General features: G+C 29.9%; 5 protein-coding genes across 5 annotated transcripts; 2 read left to right on the forward strand and 3 right to left on the reverse strand.

Moving 5' to 3' along the window:
- Positions 1–52: 52 nt before the first annotated feature.
- Positions 53–3,507, reverse strand: LOTGIDRAFT_187225 (hypothetical protein). The gene is made up of 5 exons (XM_009052349.1): positions 3,437–3,507; positions 2,616–2,876; positions 2,271–2,321; positions 1,820–2,005; positions 53–1,598 (listed from the first exon to the last, which is right to left on the reverse strand). The coding sequence occupies exons 1-5, from the start codon at positions 3,437–3,439 to the stop codon at positions 1,554–1,556; spliced, it is 546 nt and encodes a 181-aa protein (XP_009050597.1). The 5' UTR covers positions 3,440–3,507; the 3' UTR covers positions 53–1,553.
- Positions 3,508–3,537: 30 nt separating this feature from the next.
- LOTGIDRAFT_231295 (hypothetical protein) lies at positions 3,538–10,696 on the forward strand (the record flags this gene model as incomplete). Its single annotated transcript, XM_009052350.1, has 11 exons — positions 3,538–3,624; positions 4,677–4,845; positions 5,920–6,090; positions 6,597–6,695; positions 7,009–7,087; positions 7,372–7,457; positions 7,713–7,773; positions 8,609–8,675; positions 8,856–8,955; positions 9,240–9,287; positions 10,654–10,696. The coding sequence occupies exons 2-11, from the start codon at positions 4,691–4,693 to the stop codon at positions 10,694–10,696; spliced, it is 909 nt and encodes a 302-aa protein (XP_009050598.1). The 5' UTR covers positions 3,538–3,624; positions 4,677–4,690.
- A 201-nt stretch (positions 10,697–10,897) lies between these two features.
- LOTGIDRAFT_231296 (hypothetical protein) lies at positions 10,898–11,417 on the reverse strand. Its single transcript, XM_009052351.1, has one exon. It carries the CDS (start codon positions 11,381–11,383, stop codon positions 10,997–10,999), a length of 387 nt encoding a protein of 128 aa, XP_009050599.1. The 5' UTR covers positions 11,384–11,417; the 3' UTR covers positions 10,898–10,996.
- Positions 11,418–15,070: 3,653 nt separating this feature from the next.
- LOTGIDRAFT_231297 (hypothetical protein) lies at positions 15,071–15,669 on the forward strand. Its single transcript, XM_009052352.1, has one exon. It carries the CDS (start codon positions 15,115–15,117, stop codon positions 15,499–15,501), a length of 387 nt encoding a protein of 128 aa, XP_009050600.1. The 5' UTR covers positions 15,071–15,114; the 3' UTR covers positions 15,502–15,669.
- A 1,633-nt stretch (positions 15,670–17,302) lies between these two features.
- On the reverse strand, positions 17,303–18,672 carry LOTGIDRAFT_231298 (hypothetical protein). Its single transcript, XM_009052353.1, has one exon. The coding sequence runs from the start codon at positions 18,430–18,432 to the stop codon at positions 18,046–18,048; it is 387 nt and encodes a 128-aa protein (XP_009050601.1). The 5' UTR covers positions 18,433–18,672; the 3' UTR covers positions 17,303–18,045.
- Positions 18,673–19,672: the final 1,000 nt, after the last annotated feature.

Consider the following 19,672-nt stretch of genomic DNA (forward strand, 5'->3'; position numbering starts at 1 on the left):
CTGTAAATATTTTGTTTATTTATGTTCTTGTCAATAAATAAATGTAAATGTTGAAGAAATTATATTTTATTTTGCTCAAAGCTAACATTATTCCAGCCAGTAAAGTAAGGTAACCCAATAAATTGCTCAAAAGTAATGAAGATGTACCATAGTTGCTTATCTATAACATATAGATATAACTCAAAATTTGGGAATGTAATTAAACAATTTGCCAAGGAACCATAGGTTCAAATCTTCCTTAATTTTTTTTTATGCCAGAGTTGTCTTAAATCTGCTTGCTGAAGAAAGATCTCACCTAGAGACATTAATAAAGAAGTTCCACAGCCACTCATTACTTGACACAGTGTTGTCTAGATATATAGTATGGACTCAAAGAAGCAACTTTAGTGATAACAATAGAGATAATACTTTTCATTGGTCAAAGAATAACAATAATGTTTACTGTGCATCCATGGCTAAGTATTATAATTAGCATGATGTGGAATTTTTTAGGATGCTTTAAGATTTCAGGAAAATCAATTTTGGAGACCAGGGCAATAAGTAATCATTAGATGATTATCTTACGATTCCAATATTAAAGATCATTTACACAAAGTTTGATAAAAAATCAGTTGAAATTCATACAGAGCACTGATAAGGAAATGTGATTAAGCAGATAGACATGGGTGACTCAAAGAGATATACTTATAACTGATAATATTCCAATGCAAAGAATGTTTATAATTTTATTATGAATGGATGTAGAATGGATTTCATATTACAATACATATAACAGTTATCATATAATCTTATAACTACAACTACCAACCTAAAGTATTTCCTTTACTACTTTCCTGAATAATATATAGTAATCAAGCCTGAATTAGAAACCTGGTACTGTAATTAAATAGAGCTTTTGGTAACATCAGTCTTTTCATCATTAGGAATTCTCTTTCTTTACATATATCATTCTCAGCCAAGTATAGTTTTTTTTTCTGAACTCAATCAACTGTTTTCATATTATACCATGGAAACTAAATTTGAATAACATACTAATGATTTCTGATTTTCAGGCTTGGCTTCAACTGCCAGTACAGAATGTGCTACAACATTCAAGGCCACATTTAATTGATCACATAGTAAATGTTTGGACATAATGGACGGAAAAATATTCAGAAATCTTTTTAACACAATACATCTATAACAGAGTACAATGAAAATTCTATTTTAAACCTATGCAAAGTAAAAGAGGGACATTTTGAATGAAAGCACACTAAATAACACTAACGCCCCATAACAACAATTGATAAATTTAGAAAATAATTGCAAAAAATTCAGTTACGAAACTATTTAGTTCTATTTTGACAACATCAAAAATACATTTTGTAGGTGCTAGCTAACTTGTGAACAATATCAATTATCTCAAGTTAAATAAAAATAAAAATTTTGATTTATGTGACAGGTCGTTTGTGTTGAATGAAGAAATGAATAGTACATTTAACATCAAGAATTCACTGGTGACATTCAAAGTAAAACAGTAAAATGTGAATAATAGTTCAATGATGATTATATTTTTATTTCTTTTTACCACATGTTTTAATAACCCATTCTAAGCCATCCTGAAATATATGAAAATTATATCTTGATTAAAATTGTGGGTTTTTTTTCACTCATCACAATTTCTTGCAAATAAGTAAAATTTATTTACATTTATTATAGGGTAGCTGGTTGAGGATGTTGAAAGTCATATCAAATTGTAGGCCACATTTCAGTGTGATTAGTATTTGGTTTCTATTCATTACATCAATTGTACAATACTTCCAAATATATAAAATCTCACCTTAACTCCCTCTCCGCTTTGAGCAGAACATGGTTGTATATGCCATTCTCTATCTCTTATTTGGGTCAAATTCAAACCATTTGATATATCAGTTGCTGAGGCAGCAGACACTAAATCTTGTTTATTGGCAAATATAATGACAGGTACACCAGCTAGTCTTTCTTCTTCTAATAAATCATTTAATTCCTATAATTATACAGAATCAAGGTTGCTGACTGTGTTTTAAGATTTTAACAACATAACATTTTGATGCACTTAATTTGTTAACAAATTTTGTGATATATTTGATGGTCTGCAGTTACCAATTCATTTTAATGGAACATATCCAGCACAGTTTTAATGTCAATACCAGTAATGGTCTGCTTTTCTATTAAGAATTCTTTGAGTTCCTTCAGAATACAATACAACTTAAATTGAAAACGTACAACATTAACAGAAAAACTAAACTTACCTCGCCTGTTTCTTCGAATCTCTTTCTATCCGCACTATCTATTACATAGATCTGAAAAATAATCCATAATACTTATTGGATTTTCATTCAACAAATCTCATTTACATCCATTATTTTATTTATGTTTGTGGATACTAAACTTACTTCAGATCTGCTAACATCATTAACATAAGCCTGGTGATTCAATTGGTATAATAGGCCAAACTAGTTAGAAAATAATGAGTTCATACAGTAGTCAGTTTGTTCATTTCTAAACTTTTCATTTTTCATCTAGAACTAAATCCTTCATCAATACTATTATTAACAGTGCAAACAAAATACACAAAGAACAAAGCAATTATTTACCAAAATATCTGTATTTTCAAAATAATTTTTCCAGTAAGGACGGATACGTCTTTGTCCACCAATATCCCAGACATTGAGATTGAAACCAGCTGATTGCACTGTTTTGATATTAAAACCTTGAGTTGGTGTGATATGTGTAACATCTTCAGAAGCTAAAGTCTTTAATAAAGTTGTTTTTCCAGCATTATCTAAACCTAATAATAATATTCTCAATTCTTTCTGTGTATTTCCACGTAATCGTCTTAATAAAGATAACAAACCCTGCAATAGAAATATACATATACCAGTATTTCCTATAAACTTAGCCTATATATGCAGTCTTTCCTATGTTATCTTGCCATTGTATCTTTTTGTCTCAAGTTCTGGTTATCTGCCTCCAATCAAGGTTTTAAGGTTTTAAGAAGAAAAAAACTGATAATGGTACCTGATGGCAGCATGTGACTGACTTAAGGCCTCCACCTATTGTCTTTGTAGTGCAATTAGCCCAGGAAAGTACACTATCATGTATGCAGACTATCATGTATGCAGTAGTGGAAGATGGATATATGAAGAAGTTACATCATAGATCTAGATATTAACATTTTAAAAATCACAGATCGTATTCATCATGAACTAAACTGAAGATGGATGAAGTCATAAAAATTGAAGCAGAAATCTAGACCCAGAATAGGATCTAATATTTGCTTTCCAGAATGAAATTTAGTGTTAAAAACTAAACGAATGGTGGTTTGAAATGCTAAGTGTTCGTTTGACTTCAATTTATTTAATCAATTAGGCAAAGAAGCACTTAAATGAATAGAAAAACTGTCATTATTTTTTACCATAATTTATGATCCGGTGAGGTATTTGCTTGCACGTAACTACGTGTGACGTCACGATTTGTCCGTATTTGCCTCTATTTTGAAGATGTTTTCAGGGGAGGCAATTCATAAAAAAAAAAAATATTTTGTGGATCGAAAGCACTGAAGCATCTATATTTCATACTTATAAACCAACAAAAGTTGGAAATGTAAGTAGGGGTTAAATGAATGATATTATAATGTTGTCTTCTACTAATTTGTTATTATATGTTGTCAATAATTGTAAAATAATGCAACCACCTGTTTTACATACACTTTTACGACAAGGTTATATTTTTGTATGGAAGGCAACCTGTGCCAAAAAAATTATCTTTGGTAAGAACTTGGCATTTTGACTCTTTTAATATGTTAAATAAGTGTAGTAATCAATATAGATGCTTAAATAAAAAACAAACAAACGATTCAAAATGCCTGTCCTGACAAGTTTCACACACAGCTGTAGGTTCCATAGGTTATTTAATTAGGCTAGACTATGTCTAGCCTATAGTAGATGGCCTGGTGGAGGTCAAATTCGAGAAAGTTTTACATTCTTGAAATAGAGATATTAAATAGAATAGTATAAACCTAAACAACCAATATCACAAGAGTTTTGTATTTTGATTAATCTTATGCATTTTTTCTAAAAGAAATGATTTTCCTTCTACATACTAATGGACCAGGGTCATTTGCTCTTTATATAATGGTGAATATCAAATATATTCATACACATGAAATAAGATAGACTACATTTATTAACATCTTGGGACTATATGACTTTATACTACACACAAGTATGTGCTTATCTATTGGCCTAAGATTTTATTGCACTGTCTTTGTCTGTAGATAATTTAATCTGAAAATTGCTGTTGCTTCAATAAACTACTTTAAAGTTTGATATCAATTTCTGATATTTATAGAAAAACAGAGAGCTATTGACGTTTATGAAAATTATGTCCCTTTGACTGCAATCATTTAATATTTTTTCAAATATAAAGTCAGAATATAAAGAAATATATTTACCGTATACAATCTTATCAATATTTTTATTCTTACTTTATGAAATATACCGGTACAGAATTTTACAGTTACGTCACATTAGGACAACACATTTAAATGTATAAAAAACTTTCCATATTTGGATATTTGTTATTAAAGAAGTGTGTTATACCATAACATATTCCCTTGTGTTTTTTGTTATTTGGATATTTGTTTAATGTTTCAGAGAATCTAAAAAGGATGGAAAGTGGAAGAATTAATTTAGATAGACCTAGATGGAATCAAGGAACATTTTATGGAAGATTGAAATATTTTGCATGGATAACAGATCCCCGATTAACTATAACTCCTACCTCAGAATTAATGAATGCCAAAATTCTTCTACAAAAATATAGGTAGGTATTTGTTACTACTTTATTCTCTCGGATGGGCATATCAACAAGCAAATTTGCTAATATACCCGAGGTGCCTAATTTTGGTCTGTTTAAAGGTAAACTACCTCTTAAATTGGACATAAATTTTCCATCTTGTATATATTCATCAGTTGGGCTTACCATGTGCCATGACTAAAGAATAAAATTTCTATATAAGACGATATTAAGCTAAGTAATTCTAAGCATGTTTCAAAATTACTAAGTTTAATGAATTATTACTTTTATGGATTGTTGAATTATACAGGGATTTTGTTCATATATAGTTTTAACACCAGATAAGTCCACTGATTAAGTGCACTGACTCTTTTAGTCAAGTTTAAAAATTGGAATTTTTTGGTCATCCTAACCTAGTATACCTTTAAGTACCTTTTAGTAAAATTACCCGGTAAAATATGGTTAACATCTGATATGAATTAGAACATTTAATATTGATTTGTATTATATTATAATTCATGGATTTCGATACATTAATGATAATTGGCAATTCTGCATTTATTATTGAATGGTTTTTCCTTAGTCATTTTTTTAATTAAAAATTAAATGAATTAATGTATTTATTGTTAGTTCTATTTCTCTATCAGATTAAAGGGACAGTTATAGAAATAAGTATCACATAGAAACATCTGCTTTGGTTAATATAATAGATCTCATTGAACTAATCTTAACAGATATTACATCAATTAAAATTATAATAGAACTCAAATGATTAAACTTGATTTTGAACTTAAGATGATAGATAAACTACACCTGTGATTTCAGCACTAAATAAATCTCTTGCTGGCCTCTATTTCAATTTGCTTCAAGAGAATTGCAAACATCTACTTGCCATTGATGAATGTTTGTGTTTTACTATAATACTCTGCAATGAAACCACAATTTAAATGTAACAGAACTTTTTCTACAGAAAGAATGTACATGAATTAAGCTTAAATCTTTAAAGTGAAGCAAATTTCTTGATGTAAATGAGATATGAAAGATGATTTGACACTATTATGTAAAATAAAAATTGAAAGTTTATATACCTTATTACTCTAGAAATCAACAAGAACCAGCAGGTACCACTATCAATCAGATAAGAAGAGCACAACAATTATATTTATCAGCTTTCCACCCAGATTCTGGTGATTTACAGAATGTTATTGGTAGAATGTCTTTTTTTGTTCCTGGTGGTATGATACTGGTTGGTGCTATGATATCATTCTATAAGTAAATATAGTTTCTAATTGCTTGCTAATCTGGAGGTTTGGATCTCCATTGTAGTATATGTAGAAGTAGTAGTATAGGTTTTTCCACTCAGTTTTCACCTACCAGTGATATATGAAGAAGTAATAGTTTAGATTTTATGATGTGGTTTCCTGCTGCTAGTGATACAGATCACGTAATATAACATAGAAAAGTGTCATGTTGTTATAGAGATTATAAAGAGGTTTTCTAAAATTTGAATGTGTATCGAGGACACTGATAGCATCAACTTACACCATTTCAATCTGATGTCTGTTGTTCCTGCAATTCCACCAAAACCAAGTGTTTGATGACATCACTATTCACGAAAGGCCTTATGTGGTACAAGCATATTTTGCAGCCTTTGAGATATAGAAACTGAAGCTATTTCCATAAACTGTGCTCAAAATTCTCTGACAGTTGCAAATAGAAGCCTTGTGCCTACAGCCTTGAAAAATTTACCTCATTCCACACTGTCTATTTTGTTTCAGGTCCACAGCAGCTGTTATATTTTGGCAATGGGCTAACCAATCATTTAATGCATTAGTCAACTATACAAATAGAAACGCTGCTTCTGAAATAACAACCAAGTAAGTAGGCTCTATAATTACATTGGAGTCTCAGTGAAATCTTTTTTTATCATGTTTATATTATTATGTTCTTGTGGTTTAACTCACTAAACGCAATTAGCTATTGAAAAATGTCATTTAGCTACAGTTGTGAAAACTAGTTACATTTGTGAATGGTTGAATTCCAAGATGTAAAGATTTTAAACTTTTGTTAAAACTAAGTTAATATTTTAGACATGAAATTAGAAAAATGCCATTTTATCTTGAAATGTTCTAAAGATCTGAATGATCATGATCATACATGATTACCTAATCAAACTTAATGTATTTCCAGGCAAATGGCTGCAGCTTATGTAAGTGCCACGTCTTCTGCTCTTGTTACAGCTATTGGTTTGAAGCAGTTGTTAGCTCAGGTAAGATAGCATTAGAAATAGCAGGCTAGTTCTGTATCTTATTCTCAGCTTACCAACTAACCAAAAACAGTTTTTTTGTCCTCAATTGGAGTTGATGATTATACTTACCGTAATAATAAGGAATCTTACAATGATTCTAAAAAAATGCTTTTACTGATAGTAATTTTATATCAATCAAACTTACAGTGTTTTGAATTTCCTGGATTAGTTTACTATCTTGTGATCATTAGATTTTTTCAGTTTCAGCACTGACATATTGTTTTTTTTCTCTTTTATCTATACAGAGAGCAAGTCCTTTAGTTCAACGATTTGTACCATTTACAGCTGTAGCAGCAGCTAATATCATCAATATACCATTGATGAGACAGAGGTATAGATTTATATCTTTCATGTTTTATATAGTATTTTGAATTGAATGCTTCTTAGAAATAAAAAAAAGCTTATCATTTTTATATGCTCATATTTAAATGTGAACTTTTATTATTGTTGCTCTTTCGGTCTGTCCTACACATTTTTTGTCTTTATTAATTTATGTATGTGTTTGAGGCTAGAGCTTTGGATGAGAAATTTCGTTGCTTGAATTTATGTCAAAGAAAATGAGATGAAAATTTTGAAATATTTACAGTGAACTAATAGATGGTATAACTGTTTATGATGAAAATAACAATAAAATAACACAATCTAGGGTAAGTGATATTGTTACCACAATCTAGGGTTTGTAATTATGTTTCCACAATTTAGGGTAAACGATTATATTACCACAATCTAGGGTAAGCGATTATATTACCACAATCTAGGGCAAGCAATTATATTACCACAATCTAGGGTAAACGATTATATTACCACAATCTAGGGAAGCAAATTTGTTACCACAATCTAGGGTAAACGATTATATTACCACAATATAGGGTAAGCGATTATATTACCACAATCTAGGGTAAGCGATTATATTACCACAATCTAGGGTAAGCAATTATATTACCACACTCTAGGGTAAGCGTTTATATTAGCACAATGTAGGGTAAGCGATTATATTACCACAAACTAGGGAAAGCAAATTTGTTACCACAATCTAGGGTAAGCGATTATATTACCACAATCTAGGGAAGGGAATTTGTTACCACAATCTAGGGTAAGCAGTTATGTTACCACAATCTAAAGTAAGCAATTATGTTACCACAATCTAGAATAAGTGATATTGTTACCACAATCTAAGGTAAGTGGATTTGTTACCATAGTCTAAGGTAAGTGATATTGTTACCACATTTTAGCGTAAGCGATTATATTACCACATTCTAGGGTAAGCGATTATATTGAAGATATGGGTACAAGTGAGTTATCAAAAATAGTTAATACATTCACTATTCATACCCTATATATCAAGATCTAATAATGGATTTTTCACTACATGAAACTGACCTGGGAGAGAAGTAAATTGTTAAAATCTTATTTCATTTGATTTTAATTTCTAAACCTGTGGAGTGTTTCAAGTCTCTTATTTTTTTCATTATTTATTTGTAGTATGCAGCAATCAAAGGTATTTCTCAAGTAGTGCTTTCACGAATAATTATTGTGGTTCCCAGTATGAGTAAGTATTATATTAGTTTATACAAAAAATTACTTTTATTTATGACAGTTATTAAATATACAATATGATAAGCTATATTTCTTTTTCTTATGCGATGTTGAATTGATCCCAGTACCTTAATCTCTCACATTTGTTTTTGTTTTTGTTTTTTTATACTATATTGTATATTTGTATTTGCAGCTGTATTACCTATATTAATAGAAAGATTAGAGAAAACTAACTGGATGAAAAGATATCCTGTTGTTAATGCTCCATTACAAATAGCTTTAGCTGGTCTAACGTAAGTTTTAATAAGGATAGTTGACTAGTTGTATTACATGATGCATGTTAATGTGATGCATCAATACACTATACCATAACAAGGTGTTTAAGGATCTTGCAGTGACTAAAGGATTACTTGCTGTAATGATATCCTATTTGCAATCGATCAGAGCCGTTACACTAACTTTCAGTTTATTTTTGTCTTTACAACAAATATTTCTTGTGGTTAAATTAGATTACATTTAATATTTTTTTATGAGATATATGGTTGAATTTCATTGTGTATCAATTATATTTTTACAGAATGTTGTTTATGGTGCCGATTGGTTGTGCTTTATTTCCTCAAACCTGGTAAGTTAATTCACTTTCTTTAAAAAAACAAATTACAGGTAACACACAAAATACTTCCATAACATTCAGGTGTATAAATTATCAATACTTCCCATATTATCAGTACAATAAAAGTTTATTTAATGTTGGTGACTTAAATGTTTGGTATGAGGAAGAATTAGTCAAGAAACTATTATTATATTTTACTATTTTACTTCCTTCATTTACTTGTTACTTCCTTAATAAGCCACACATTGAAATATAAATTGTTTAATGTCATTTAATCCTGTATATTGATGTCTAACATTAGAAAGAAATTTCATTTTTTTACAAGAAAAACAACATAGTCTCTTGAAGATCCTTTCTTCCAGCAGGTCCTTATCACATCTCTTTGCATTGAATTTTCCCGGATTTGCTATGCTTGTTAACGTCTGTGTATGGTGTCAGCTATTCCTTTCAGATTCACTTATAAATAAAATATATTCAAGCTCTATTTTTTTTAGAATATTACACTTAATACATGATGATAAATTTATTTCCTGATTGTAACCTGTATTTACCTGTAGTGAATAATACAAAATATTATGTATCATAGCTACTACTATTATTGTAACTAGATTCTGAGTTTCCTCCTACTAAATGATAAAATTTCCATTATTGGATCCCATATATAGTATTTCATATCTAAATTGTCTTGACTCACAACCTATAAGTATTAATGATTCATATCTTTAAGATTGAAATTAATGAAATCATATGAAACATTACTCAGAAATGACGTAAATCGAACAGCTCGATCAGCTGATGAAATAATTATTTAAATTACTTTATATCGTTAATTTTTATTTCTATTTAAGTTTATTTTGTTGTGTGCTATACAAACAAAAAATTGTCAAAAATATTGCCTACTTCCTCAAAAGACCATAAAATATAATTTGGAATAAAGGAAGTTTGAAAAGTTTATAGAGTATCTTTCCAAAAGAATTAAATTATTAAGTGTGGGTTATAATCAGATTTACTGGGTTTAACTGAATAGATAATCAGATATGCCTCACTGGTAATTAGTGTATGAATAATTAATTTGATTTGAATTTTGGTCCTTCAATGTATGTATCAACTGATTTCTAGTAGTGTATTTCTTTTGTAACTGGTTGAACATAAACGCACATTGACCAGGAAGATTTTCATAAATTCTAAATAAGGTGACATCAGATGATTTCTGAAGAGACATTATTGAGGTTTGAGGTAACATTTGGTAATTGAGAAGAACCATGGAACTGACATGACCTGCTATTGTCGAGGTAGTAAGATAGTATTTGCACCATTTGATTTTTCAATCAAAAATCTGTGGTTCTTGTAATTTAACTTTATTGCGTCAGTATATAAGCAGCTCAGTTTTAGAAGAATTACAAGAACAACAGAATTTTTGAATGGTGGAAATCAATGCTATCGTTGTCCCTGATACATACAAAGTTTAGAGAACCTTGAATCTTTTTGGTAATGCTATTTGAAAGTGGGTAATTGATTTAGAGACATTACATCTGTACCCCTTCTGTAATAGCCTAGGTGCCATTGCTTTTCGCTGATGTGACCTTTGGGAATAGATCAGGACACAGAGAATGACAATACATACATGGTAACCAGACAGATATTTATTTAAAAAGACCCAATAATTTCTTTATCACCAGGTTCATTATCATTCTCTTCTCTCTAGTTTTATCACTTATCATCTACCATTGAAGTTGTTTAGGTGGAGGAGTTGGTAAACAGAAAGCCAGCATATCACAGGTTATTTGTGGGTTGGCGAAGTTGGATACAAAAGTTAAAGCCGAATGAATCAAAGCAATTACCATTTGTTTACACTGGGCCTCAACAGAACCAACTAAAGCACATCCCATATCTACCTGGGAAGCTATTTGAGCAGCGAAAGGTTGACTGGCCATGACAGTTTTGATATCACCGATAAATTTCAGACAATCTGTACAAGCTTTTTCCTCTGCAACTCTGGGATGGAACAAATTCTTGAAAAAATCAGCTTCTTTACTCAAAACACTCTCACTCTGAACTCCATAAACTGAAGCCAAACCAACAATCATGAGTAACATTAAAGGTGCCATGTCGTCTATTATAGTTGAGATGATTCTCTGTATGGTAAGTTGATAGAACTGTGTAGGGTGTAGAAACACTCCCAACTTTTATATCAAATACAAGAAGGTGTCATCTGGATTCATTATTTCATGGACTATTAGATGATAATGAAAATCAATGTATGAATACTATTATTGAAGCTGGTCAAGGCTGACCAAATAGCCCTGTTACATTTTTAAATTGGAAGATCCTTTCTTTCAGAAGCCCACCCACATCAGCGATATCTAAACTTTACTCTTTCACAAATTATGCGAATGTTACTGCCTCTTTAAGCATATAAGATTAACATAACAAGCCATAAAATTATAAAACCACAGACATTTTTTCTATTGGGATCAAAATGATCCACATTGATCTTATATACATGCTATATACTAATATATCTGTTATATAACGGTATATACAAGCTATAGAATTATATTATTGTAATGGTATATACAAGCTATATTATAATACATTTGTTATATAATGGTATACAAGCTATGTAATAAGATATCTCTTATATAATGGAATACAAGCTATGTAATAATATATCTGTTATATAATGGAATATACAAGCTATAGAATTATATATCAGTTATATAATGGTATACAAGCTATTTGATAATATATCTGTTATATAATGATATGTACAAGCTATATAATAATATATTTGTTATATAATGGTATACAAGCTATGTAATAATATATCTATTATATAATTGTATATACATGCTATTTGATAATAAATCTGTTATATAATGATATATACAAGCTATATAATAATATATTTGCTATATAATGTTATACAAGCTATGTAATAATATATCTGCTATATAATGGATATATACAAGCTATATAATAATACATTTGCTATATAATGATATATACAAGCTATAGAATTATATATCTGTTATATAATGGTATATACATTCTATATAATCATATATCTGTTATATAATGGTATATAGATGCTATATAATAATACATCTGTTATATAATGGTGTATACATGCTATATGATCATATATCTGTTATATAATGGTATATACATGCTATATAATCATATATCTGTTATATAATGGTATATACATGCTATATGATAATATATTTGTTATATAATGGTATATACAGGCTATATAATGATACATTTGCCATATAATGGTATATACAAGCTATAGAATTATATATCTGTTATATAATGGTATATACATGCTATATAATCATATATCTGTTATATAATGGTATATACATGCTATATATTAATACATCTGTTATATAATGGTGTATACATGCTATATAATCATATATCTGTTATATAATGGTGTATACATGCTATATGATAATATATCTGTTGTATAATGGTATATACATGCTATATAATCATATATCTGTTATATAATGGTATATACATGCTATATAATCATATATCTGTTATATAATGGTATATACAGGCTATATGATAATACATTTGCTATATAATGGTATATACATGCTATATAATAATACATCTGTTATATAATGGTGTATACATGCTATATGATAATATATCTGTTGTATAATGGTATATACATGCTATATAATCATATATCTGTTATATAATGGTGTATACATGCTATATGATAATACATCTGTTATATAATGGTGTATACATGCTATATAATAATACATCTGTTATATAATGGTGTATACATGCTATATAATAATACATCTGTTATATAATGGTGTATACATGCTATATAATCATATATCTGTTATATAATGGTGTATACATGCTATATGATAATATATCTGTTGTATAATGGTATATACATGCTATATAATCATATATCTGTTATATAATGGTATATACATGCTATATAATCATATATCTGTTATATAATGGTGTATACATGCTATATGATAATATATCTGTTGTATAATGGTATATACATGCTATATAATCATATATCTGTTATATAATGGTATATACATGCTATATAATCATATATCTGTTATATAATGGTGTATACATGCTATATGATAATATATCTGTTGTATAATGGTATATACATGCTATATAATAATATATCTGTTATATAATGGTATATACATGCTATATAATAATACATCTGTTATATAATGGTATATACATGCTATATAATCATATATCTGTTATATAATGGTGTATACATGCTATATGATAATATATCTGTTGTATAATGGTATATACATGCTATATAATAATATATCTGTTATATAATGGTATATACATGCTATATAATAATACATTTGCTATATAAGTGTATATACAAGCTATAGAATTTTTTCTCTGTTATATAATGGTATATACCTGCTATATAATCATATACCTGTTATATAATGGTGTATACATGCTATATGATAATATATCTGTTGTATAATGGTATATACATGCTATATAATAATTTATCTGCTATATAATGGTATATACAAGCTATATAATAATATATTTGCTTTATAATGGTATACAAGCTATATAATAATATATCTGCTATCTAATGGTATATACAAGCTATAGAATAATATATATGTTATGTTATATAATGGTATATACATGCTATATAATAATATATCTGCTATATAATGATATGTACAAGCTATAGAATAATATATCTGTTATATAATGGTATATACAAGCCATAGAATTATATATCAGTTATATAATGGAATATACAAGCCATAGATTAATATATCTGCTATATAATGGCATACAAGCTATGTAATAATATATCTGCTATATAATGGATATATACAAGCTGTAGAATTATATATCAGTTATATATAATGGTATACAAGCTATGTGATAATTTATCTGTTATATAATGGTATATACATGCTATATAATAATATATCTGGTATATAATGGTATACAAGCTATGTAATAATATATCTGCTATGTAATGGTATACAAGCTATGTAATAACATATCTGCTATATAATGGTATATACAAGCTATGTAATAACATATCTACTATATAATGATATGTACAAGCTATAGAATAATATATCTGCAATATAATGATATACATGCTATATAATAATATATCTGCTATATAATGGTACACAAGCTATGTACTAATATATATGCTGTGTGCCAAATACAGAAGCTCGAGTCGGAATTTTACTTTTTTGAAAACGGGAAATGAATTGAAAGAAGACAAGAATTTCCTGTAATTATTTTGTCCTGTTGATTCAAGATAATGGAAGTGTTTACTATACGGTTATATATTCATGCAAATTATTGGGCAATTGATTTGTGAAAATTAGTTTTACAACAACTACAATATTAGTGGAATATACACTTTTTAAGACTCAGATGAAAATTTGTTTTAGAATATGAAAGACTGCATATTGACTAATCCCTCCAATACTCACATTGTAAATACGACTCATTAATTTTGGTACTAATTTTGAAAAGGCATGAACTACACAGATGTACTAAAATATACCTAAATCATAAGTGTAAGAGATATGGCGTGGAGTATCGGATGTTGCATGTAATTAATATATAGGACTATTATTCATACAAAAAAAGCTAATGACCACCCTAATGTTAATTTTATGGTTATCTAATAGTCCATGAAATAATGAATCCAGATGACACCTTCTTGTATTTGATATAAAAGTTGGGAGTGCTTCTACACCCTACACAGTTCTATCAACTTATCATACAGAGAATCATCTCAACTATAATAGACGACATGGCACCTTTAATGTTACTCATGATTGTTGGTTTGGCTTCAGTTTATGGAGTTCAGAGTGAGAGTGTTTTGAGTAAAGAAGCTGATTTTTTCAAGAATTTGTTCCGTCCCAGAGTTGCAGAGGAAAAAGCTTGTACAGATTGTCTGAAATTTATCGGTGATATCAAAACTGTCATGGCCAGTCAACCTTTCGCTGCTCAAATAGCTTCTCAGGTTGATATGGGATGTGCTTTAGTTGGTTCTGTTGAGGCCCAGTGTAAACAAATGGTAACTGCTTTGATTCATTCAGCTTTAACTTTTGTATCCAACTTCGCCAACCCACAAATAACCTGTGATATGCTGGCTTTCTGTTTACCAACTCCTCCACCTAAACAACTTCAATGGTAGATGATAAGAGATAAAACTAGAGAGAAGATAATGATAATTTGTGAACCAGGATAATGTTATATGGACTATAAGATAAATAAACTTTATATTTATTATAAAATATAGATTCTAGACATAATTATAAAAATAGCTGTATATTGTAAATAAATTTTTGTAGCATTAATTTGTAAAACATAATGGTTTGTAACCCGAAATTCTGGCCTTATCCGTTCCACGGACGCCATATACCCGTATTTCACGTCCGAGAAACTGGAAGGGCCAGATTTGTCGATGTAGATGGTTTACGATAGCGACTTCAATTGATCTTGACCAGCGCACAGATATTAATTTTAATTCCTCAAAGTTTCTTTTATGGTTACTATAGGAAATGATTCAGCTGCCAATCAAACGTATGCATAACGAGCGGAACATATTCATACCATATGATTAGCGTTTGGGTACTGTATAACTAACTTACTGGTAACGTATTACAGCGTATCACTGCGTATTTCTAGTGTACTGCAAGCGTATGCTTAGCGTATAGAACTTATATCGAGGGTATGAATAGCGCATTCACAGCAGGCTGCAATTTTTAGCTCGTGAAAACTTTAGAAGGCAAATATTCAATCTTCAGCCCGGGACTGAATAATAAAACCAAGTTTTGTCAAAATTCAGCAAGAATCATGCCTTTTAGTGTTAAAAAGCTAAATTTGAAAGCGTTTTCAAGAACAAGGGCAGTAACTCATACTAAATATTTTTCAATTCTTCTGATTTTCAATAGGGTTCATCCTTGGGTGATTACGAACATTCACACCAAGTTTCATCAAAATCCGTCAAGAATTGTGCCTTCTATAGAGTGATAACGAGCTAAAAATTGAACGCGTTTTCAAGAGCAAGGGCAATAATTCATACTTAATATTTTTGATTTCTCTGATTTTCAATAGGGTTTATCCTTTGGTGATAACAAACACTCATGCTAAGTTTCGTCAAAATCCGTCAAGAATTGTCCCTTTTAGAGTGTTTACAAACTAAAAATTGAACGCGTTTTCAAGAACAAGGACAATAACTCTTACTAAATATTTTTCGATTTTTCTGATTTTCAATAGGGTTTAACCGTGGTTGATAACAAACACTCATGCCAAGTTTCGTCAAAATCCATTAAGAATTGTGTCTTCTAGAGTTTTTACGAGCTAAAAATTTAACGCGTTTTCAAGAACAAGGGCAATAACTCATACTAAATATTTTTCGATTCTTCTGATTTTCAATAGGGTTATCCTTTGTTGATAACAACATTGACACCAAGTTTCATCTAAATCTGTCAATAATTGAACCTTCTAGAATGTTAACAAACGTTTTCAAGAACAAGGGCAATAACTCATACTAATTATTTCTTTTTTTTTTATTTTCAGTTGGGTTCATTATTGGGTGGTAACAAACTCTCACACCGAGTTTTGTCAAAATCCGTCAAGAATTGTGCCTTCTTGTTCTACAGTGTTTACAAGCTAAAAATTGAACGCGTTTACAAGAACAAGGGTGATTACGAACACTCATTCCAAGTTTTGTCAAAATCCGTCAAGAATTGTGTCTTGTAGAGTGTTTACGAGCAATTGTGGACGGACCGACGGACGGACAAGGGTGACAGCAATATACGCCCCCATTTCATGTGGGCGTATAAAAACATATCTAAGCAGCAGCCCCAATAGAGACCATCACGTCCGCTGAAAATAATTTCTTTCACAAATATGATGCAAGCAGACAGTATATCCTACAAGGTAAGGGGAGAGGGTGTTTTGCACGCCCTTTATCTCTGAAAAATCTATCTTGAAATTTTTTATTTCATTTTAAGTCACGCTTTAAAGTACGAAGCCTTTAAAAACTTTAAGGCGCCTGAGGAATTTTCTAACTTAAAATGTGATATATGTTTAAATTTTCTTCAAAGTGTTTTTTCAATGTAGCTGTACCTGTAACGCAAAATTTTGTCCATGGCTTTGTTTATCGATTCCCAGATGTTCTCGATAACTTTTAAGTCTTTATATGACTAATTAGTCTTATCACATAGGGATCTATTCCAAAGACCAAAGAAGTGAATTTCTCGGTATCGTCATCGTGAAGTTTTATATCACCACCACTTGACATTGAAATATTTAGGATTTATCGTACGTCAGATTTATCGAACGTCAAAATTATAATTATAGATTTTATAGGGATTCTGTATGACACCAGGTAAGGTCACTGATGAATATATACTCATATTGACCATTCTTGAGAATTAAATTTTATGTTCATTCTAAGACCTAGTATCACTTTAATATAGCTATCAGAGGCTGGAATACAGATGTTTCGGTAAAAGAATCACTACGTCAAGCGAATGGCTCGATCCTTATAACTTAGGTTACATTAATTACTTGCTTCAAAAATTTATTTACAATATACAGCTATTTTTATAATTATGTCTAGAATCTATATTTTATAATAAATATAAAGTTTATTTATCTCATAGTCCATATAACATTATCCTGGTTCACAAATTATCATTCTCTTCTCTCTAGTTTTATCACTTATCATCTACCATTGAAGTTGTTTAGGTGGAGGAGTTGGTAAACAGAAAGCCAGCATATCACAGGTTATTTGTGGGTTGGCGAAGTTGGATACAAAAGTTAAAGCTGAATGAATCAAAGCAGTTACCATTTGTTTACACTGGGCCTCAACAGAACCAACTAAAGCACATCCCATATCTACCTGGGAAGCTATTTGAGCAGCGAAAGGTTGACTGGCCATGACAGTTTTGATATCACCGATAAATTTCAGACAATCTGTACAAGCTTTTTCCTCTGCAACTCTGGGACGGAACAAATTCTTGAAAAAATCAACTTCTTTACTCAAAACACTCTCACTCTGAACTCCATAAACTGAAGCCAAACCAACAATCATGAGTAACATTAAAGGTGCCATGTCGTCTATTATAGTTGAGATGATTCTGTGTATGGTAAGTTGATAGAACTGTGTAGGGTGTAGAAACACTCCCAACTTTTATATCAAATACAAGAAGGTGTCATCTGGATTCATTATTTCATGGATCATTAGATGATAATAAAAAGAACTATTAGAGAGGTTATTACTATCAATGTATGAATACTATTATTGAAGCTGGTCAAAATAACCTTCAATGTGTGACCACATCAATGTACAGAGCTTCTCAGGACTTTTGCTTTACATTAATACAATGTATGGACGAGCTGGAATATTAGCCCCAGTTCTCACAAATAACATTAAAGTAAAAATTTCCATAAAAAATAAAACTGTGTACGTATACATTTGCCGTTGCCCTCGGACATTCGTCCGATAATTCGCCCATCCTTCCATCCGAACTCCAAAGGTTTTTTTTAGCGCTATAGAAGCTATAGTTTGTTTCAATCAAGTTTGATAGAGCTTGTGTGGAAATAGGTTAGAAGATTATGAACGATTTCGAATAAATTCATCACAGTGTTTGTATAAAAGGACCTTGGCCCTTATTAAAAAATCCATAAAATTAGATTAAGATAGAACTTTTTATTCTTTTATTTCAAAGAGATTTTCGACGAGATATTTTTGAAGGAATTAAGCGATTTTCTTACATTTCTAGTACTTCTAAAGACTCTTTTTCACGACTCAAATCAACCCCTCTCCAAATGGCCCACAAATCTCTTTAACCTCGAAATAATATGTGCTATATACATCCACGTATATTTCTAGCTCTTCTTAAGACTATTTACATATATTCAAGACCCAAAGACAACCCCAAAAAATGGCGATCCTTGGCCTTTGACATTTTAAAACCATTCTCCTTTTTTTTTCATAAAGTTCAATTGAGGGAGTAATCCTTGTTTCGTGACCTTTTTTCCTTTATACTTCTACAAATAATTCGACTTTCAAAATATGTTTGCTATAATATTCAGTTTGAACTCTTCTGTTGAGCTTTAGGTAGTCATTTCAAAATATACCAATAACATCGGAACATATAAACGCCCACTTCAGTTTTGCAGAAGTCTAACTTATTTGGACATAAATCAGTGGAATCACTGGACTATGCTGTGGTCAGATATGGAAGTTGTTTACTATACAATAACTTAATACATTTGATGAATTGCAGACTTGACCAGCTTCAATAATAGTATTCATATAAAGATAGTAATAACCTCTCTAATAGTTCTTT

The sequence above is a fragment of the Lottia gigantea genome, assembly GCF_000327385.1.
Source record: "Lottia gigantea unplaced genomic scaffold LOTGIsca_18, whole genome shotgun sequence".
NCBI lineage: Eukaryota > Metazoa > Mollusca > Gastropoda > Lottiidae > Lottia > Lottia gigantea.

Coding starts and splice junctions, on each gene's coding strand:
- LOTGIDRAFT_187225 (XM_009052349.1), bottom strand. Junction 2,322..2,615: donor TTGAAAATACAGATATTTTG/GTAAATAATTGC, acceptor ATTATTTTTCAG/ATCTATGTAATAGATAGTGC. Junction 1,599..1,819: donor AAAGCGGAGAGGGAGTTAAG/GTGAGATTTTAT, acceptor CATATATTTCAG/GATGGCTTAGAATGGGTTAT.
- LOTGIDRAFT_231296 (XM_009052351.1), bottom strand. CDS start 11,383: ATGGCACCTTTAATGTTACTCATGATTGTTGGTTTGGCTTCAGTTTAT.
- LOTGIDRAFT_231297 (XM_009052352.1), top strand. CDS start 15,115: ATGGCACCTTTAATGTTACTCATGATTGTTGGTTTGGCTTCAGTTTAT.
- LOTGIDRAFT_231298 (XM_009052353.1), bottom strand. CDS start 18,432: ATGGCACCTTTAATGTTACTCATGATTGTTGGTTTGGCTTCAGTTTAT.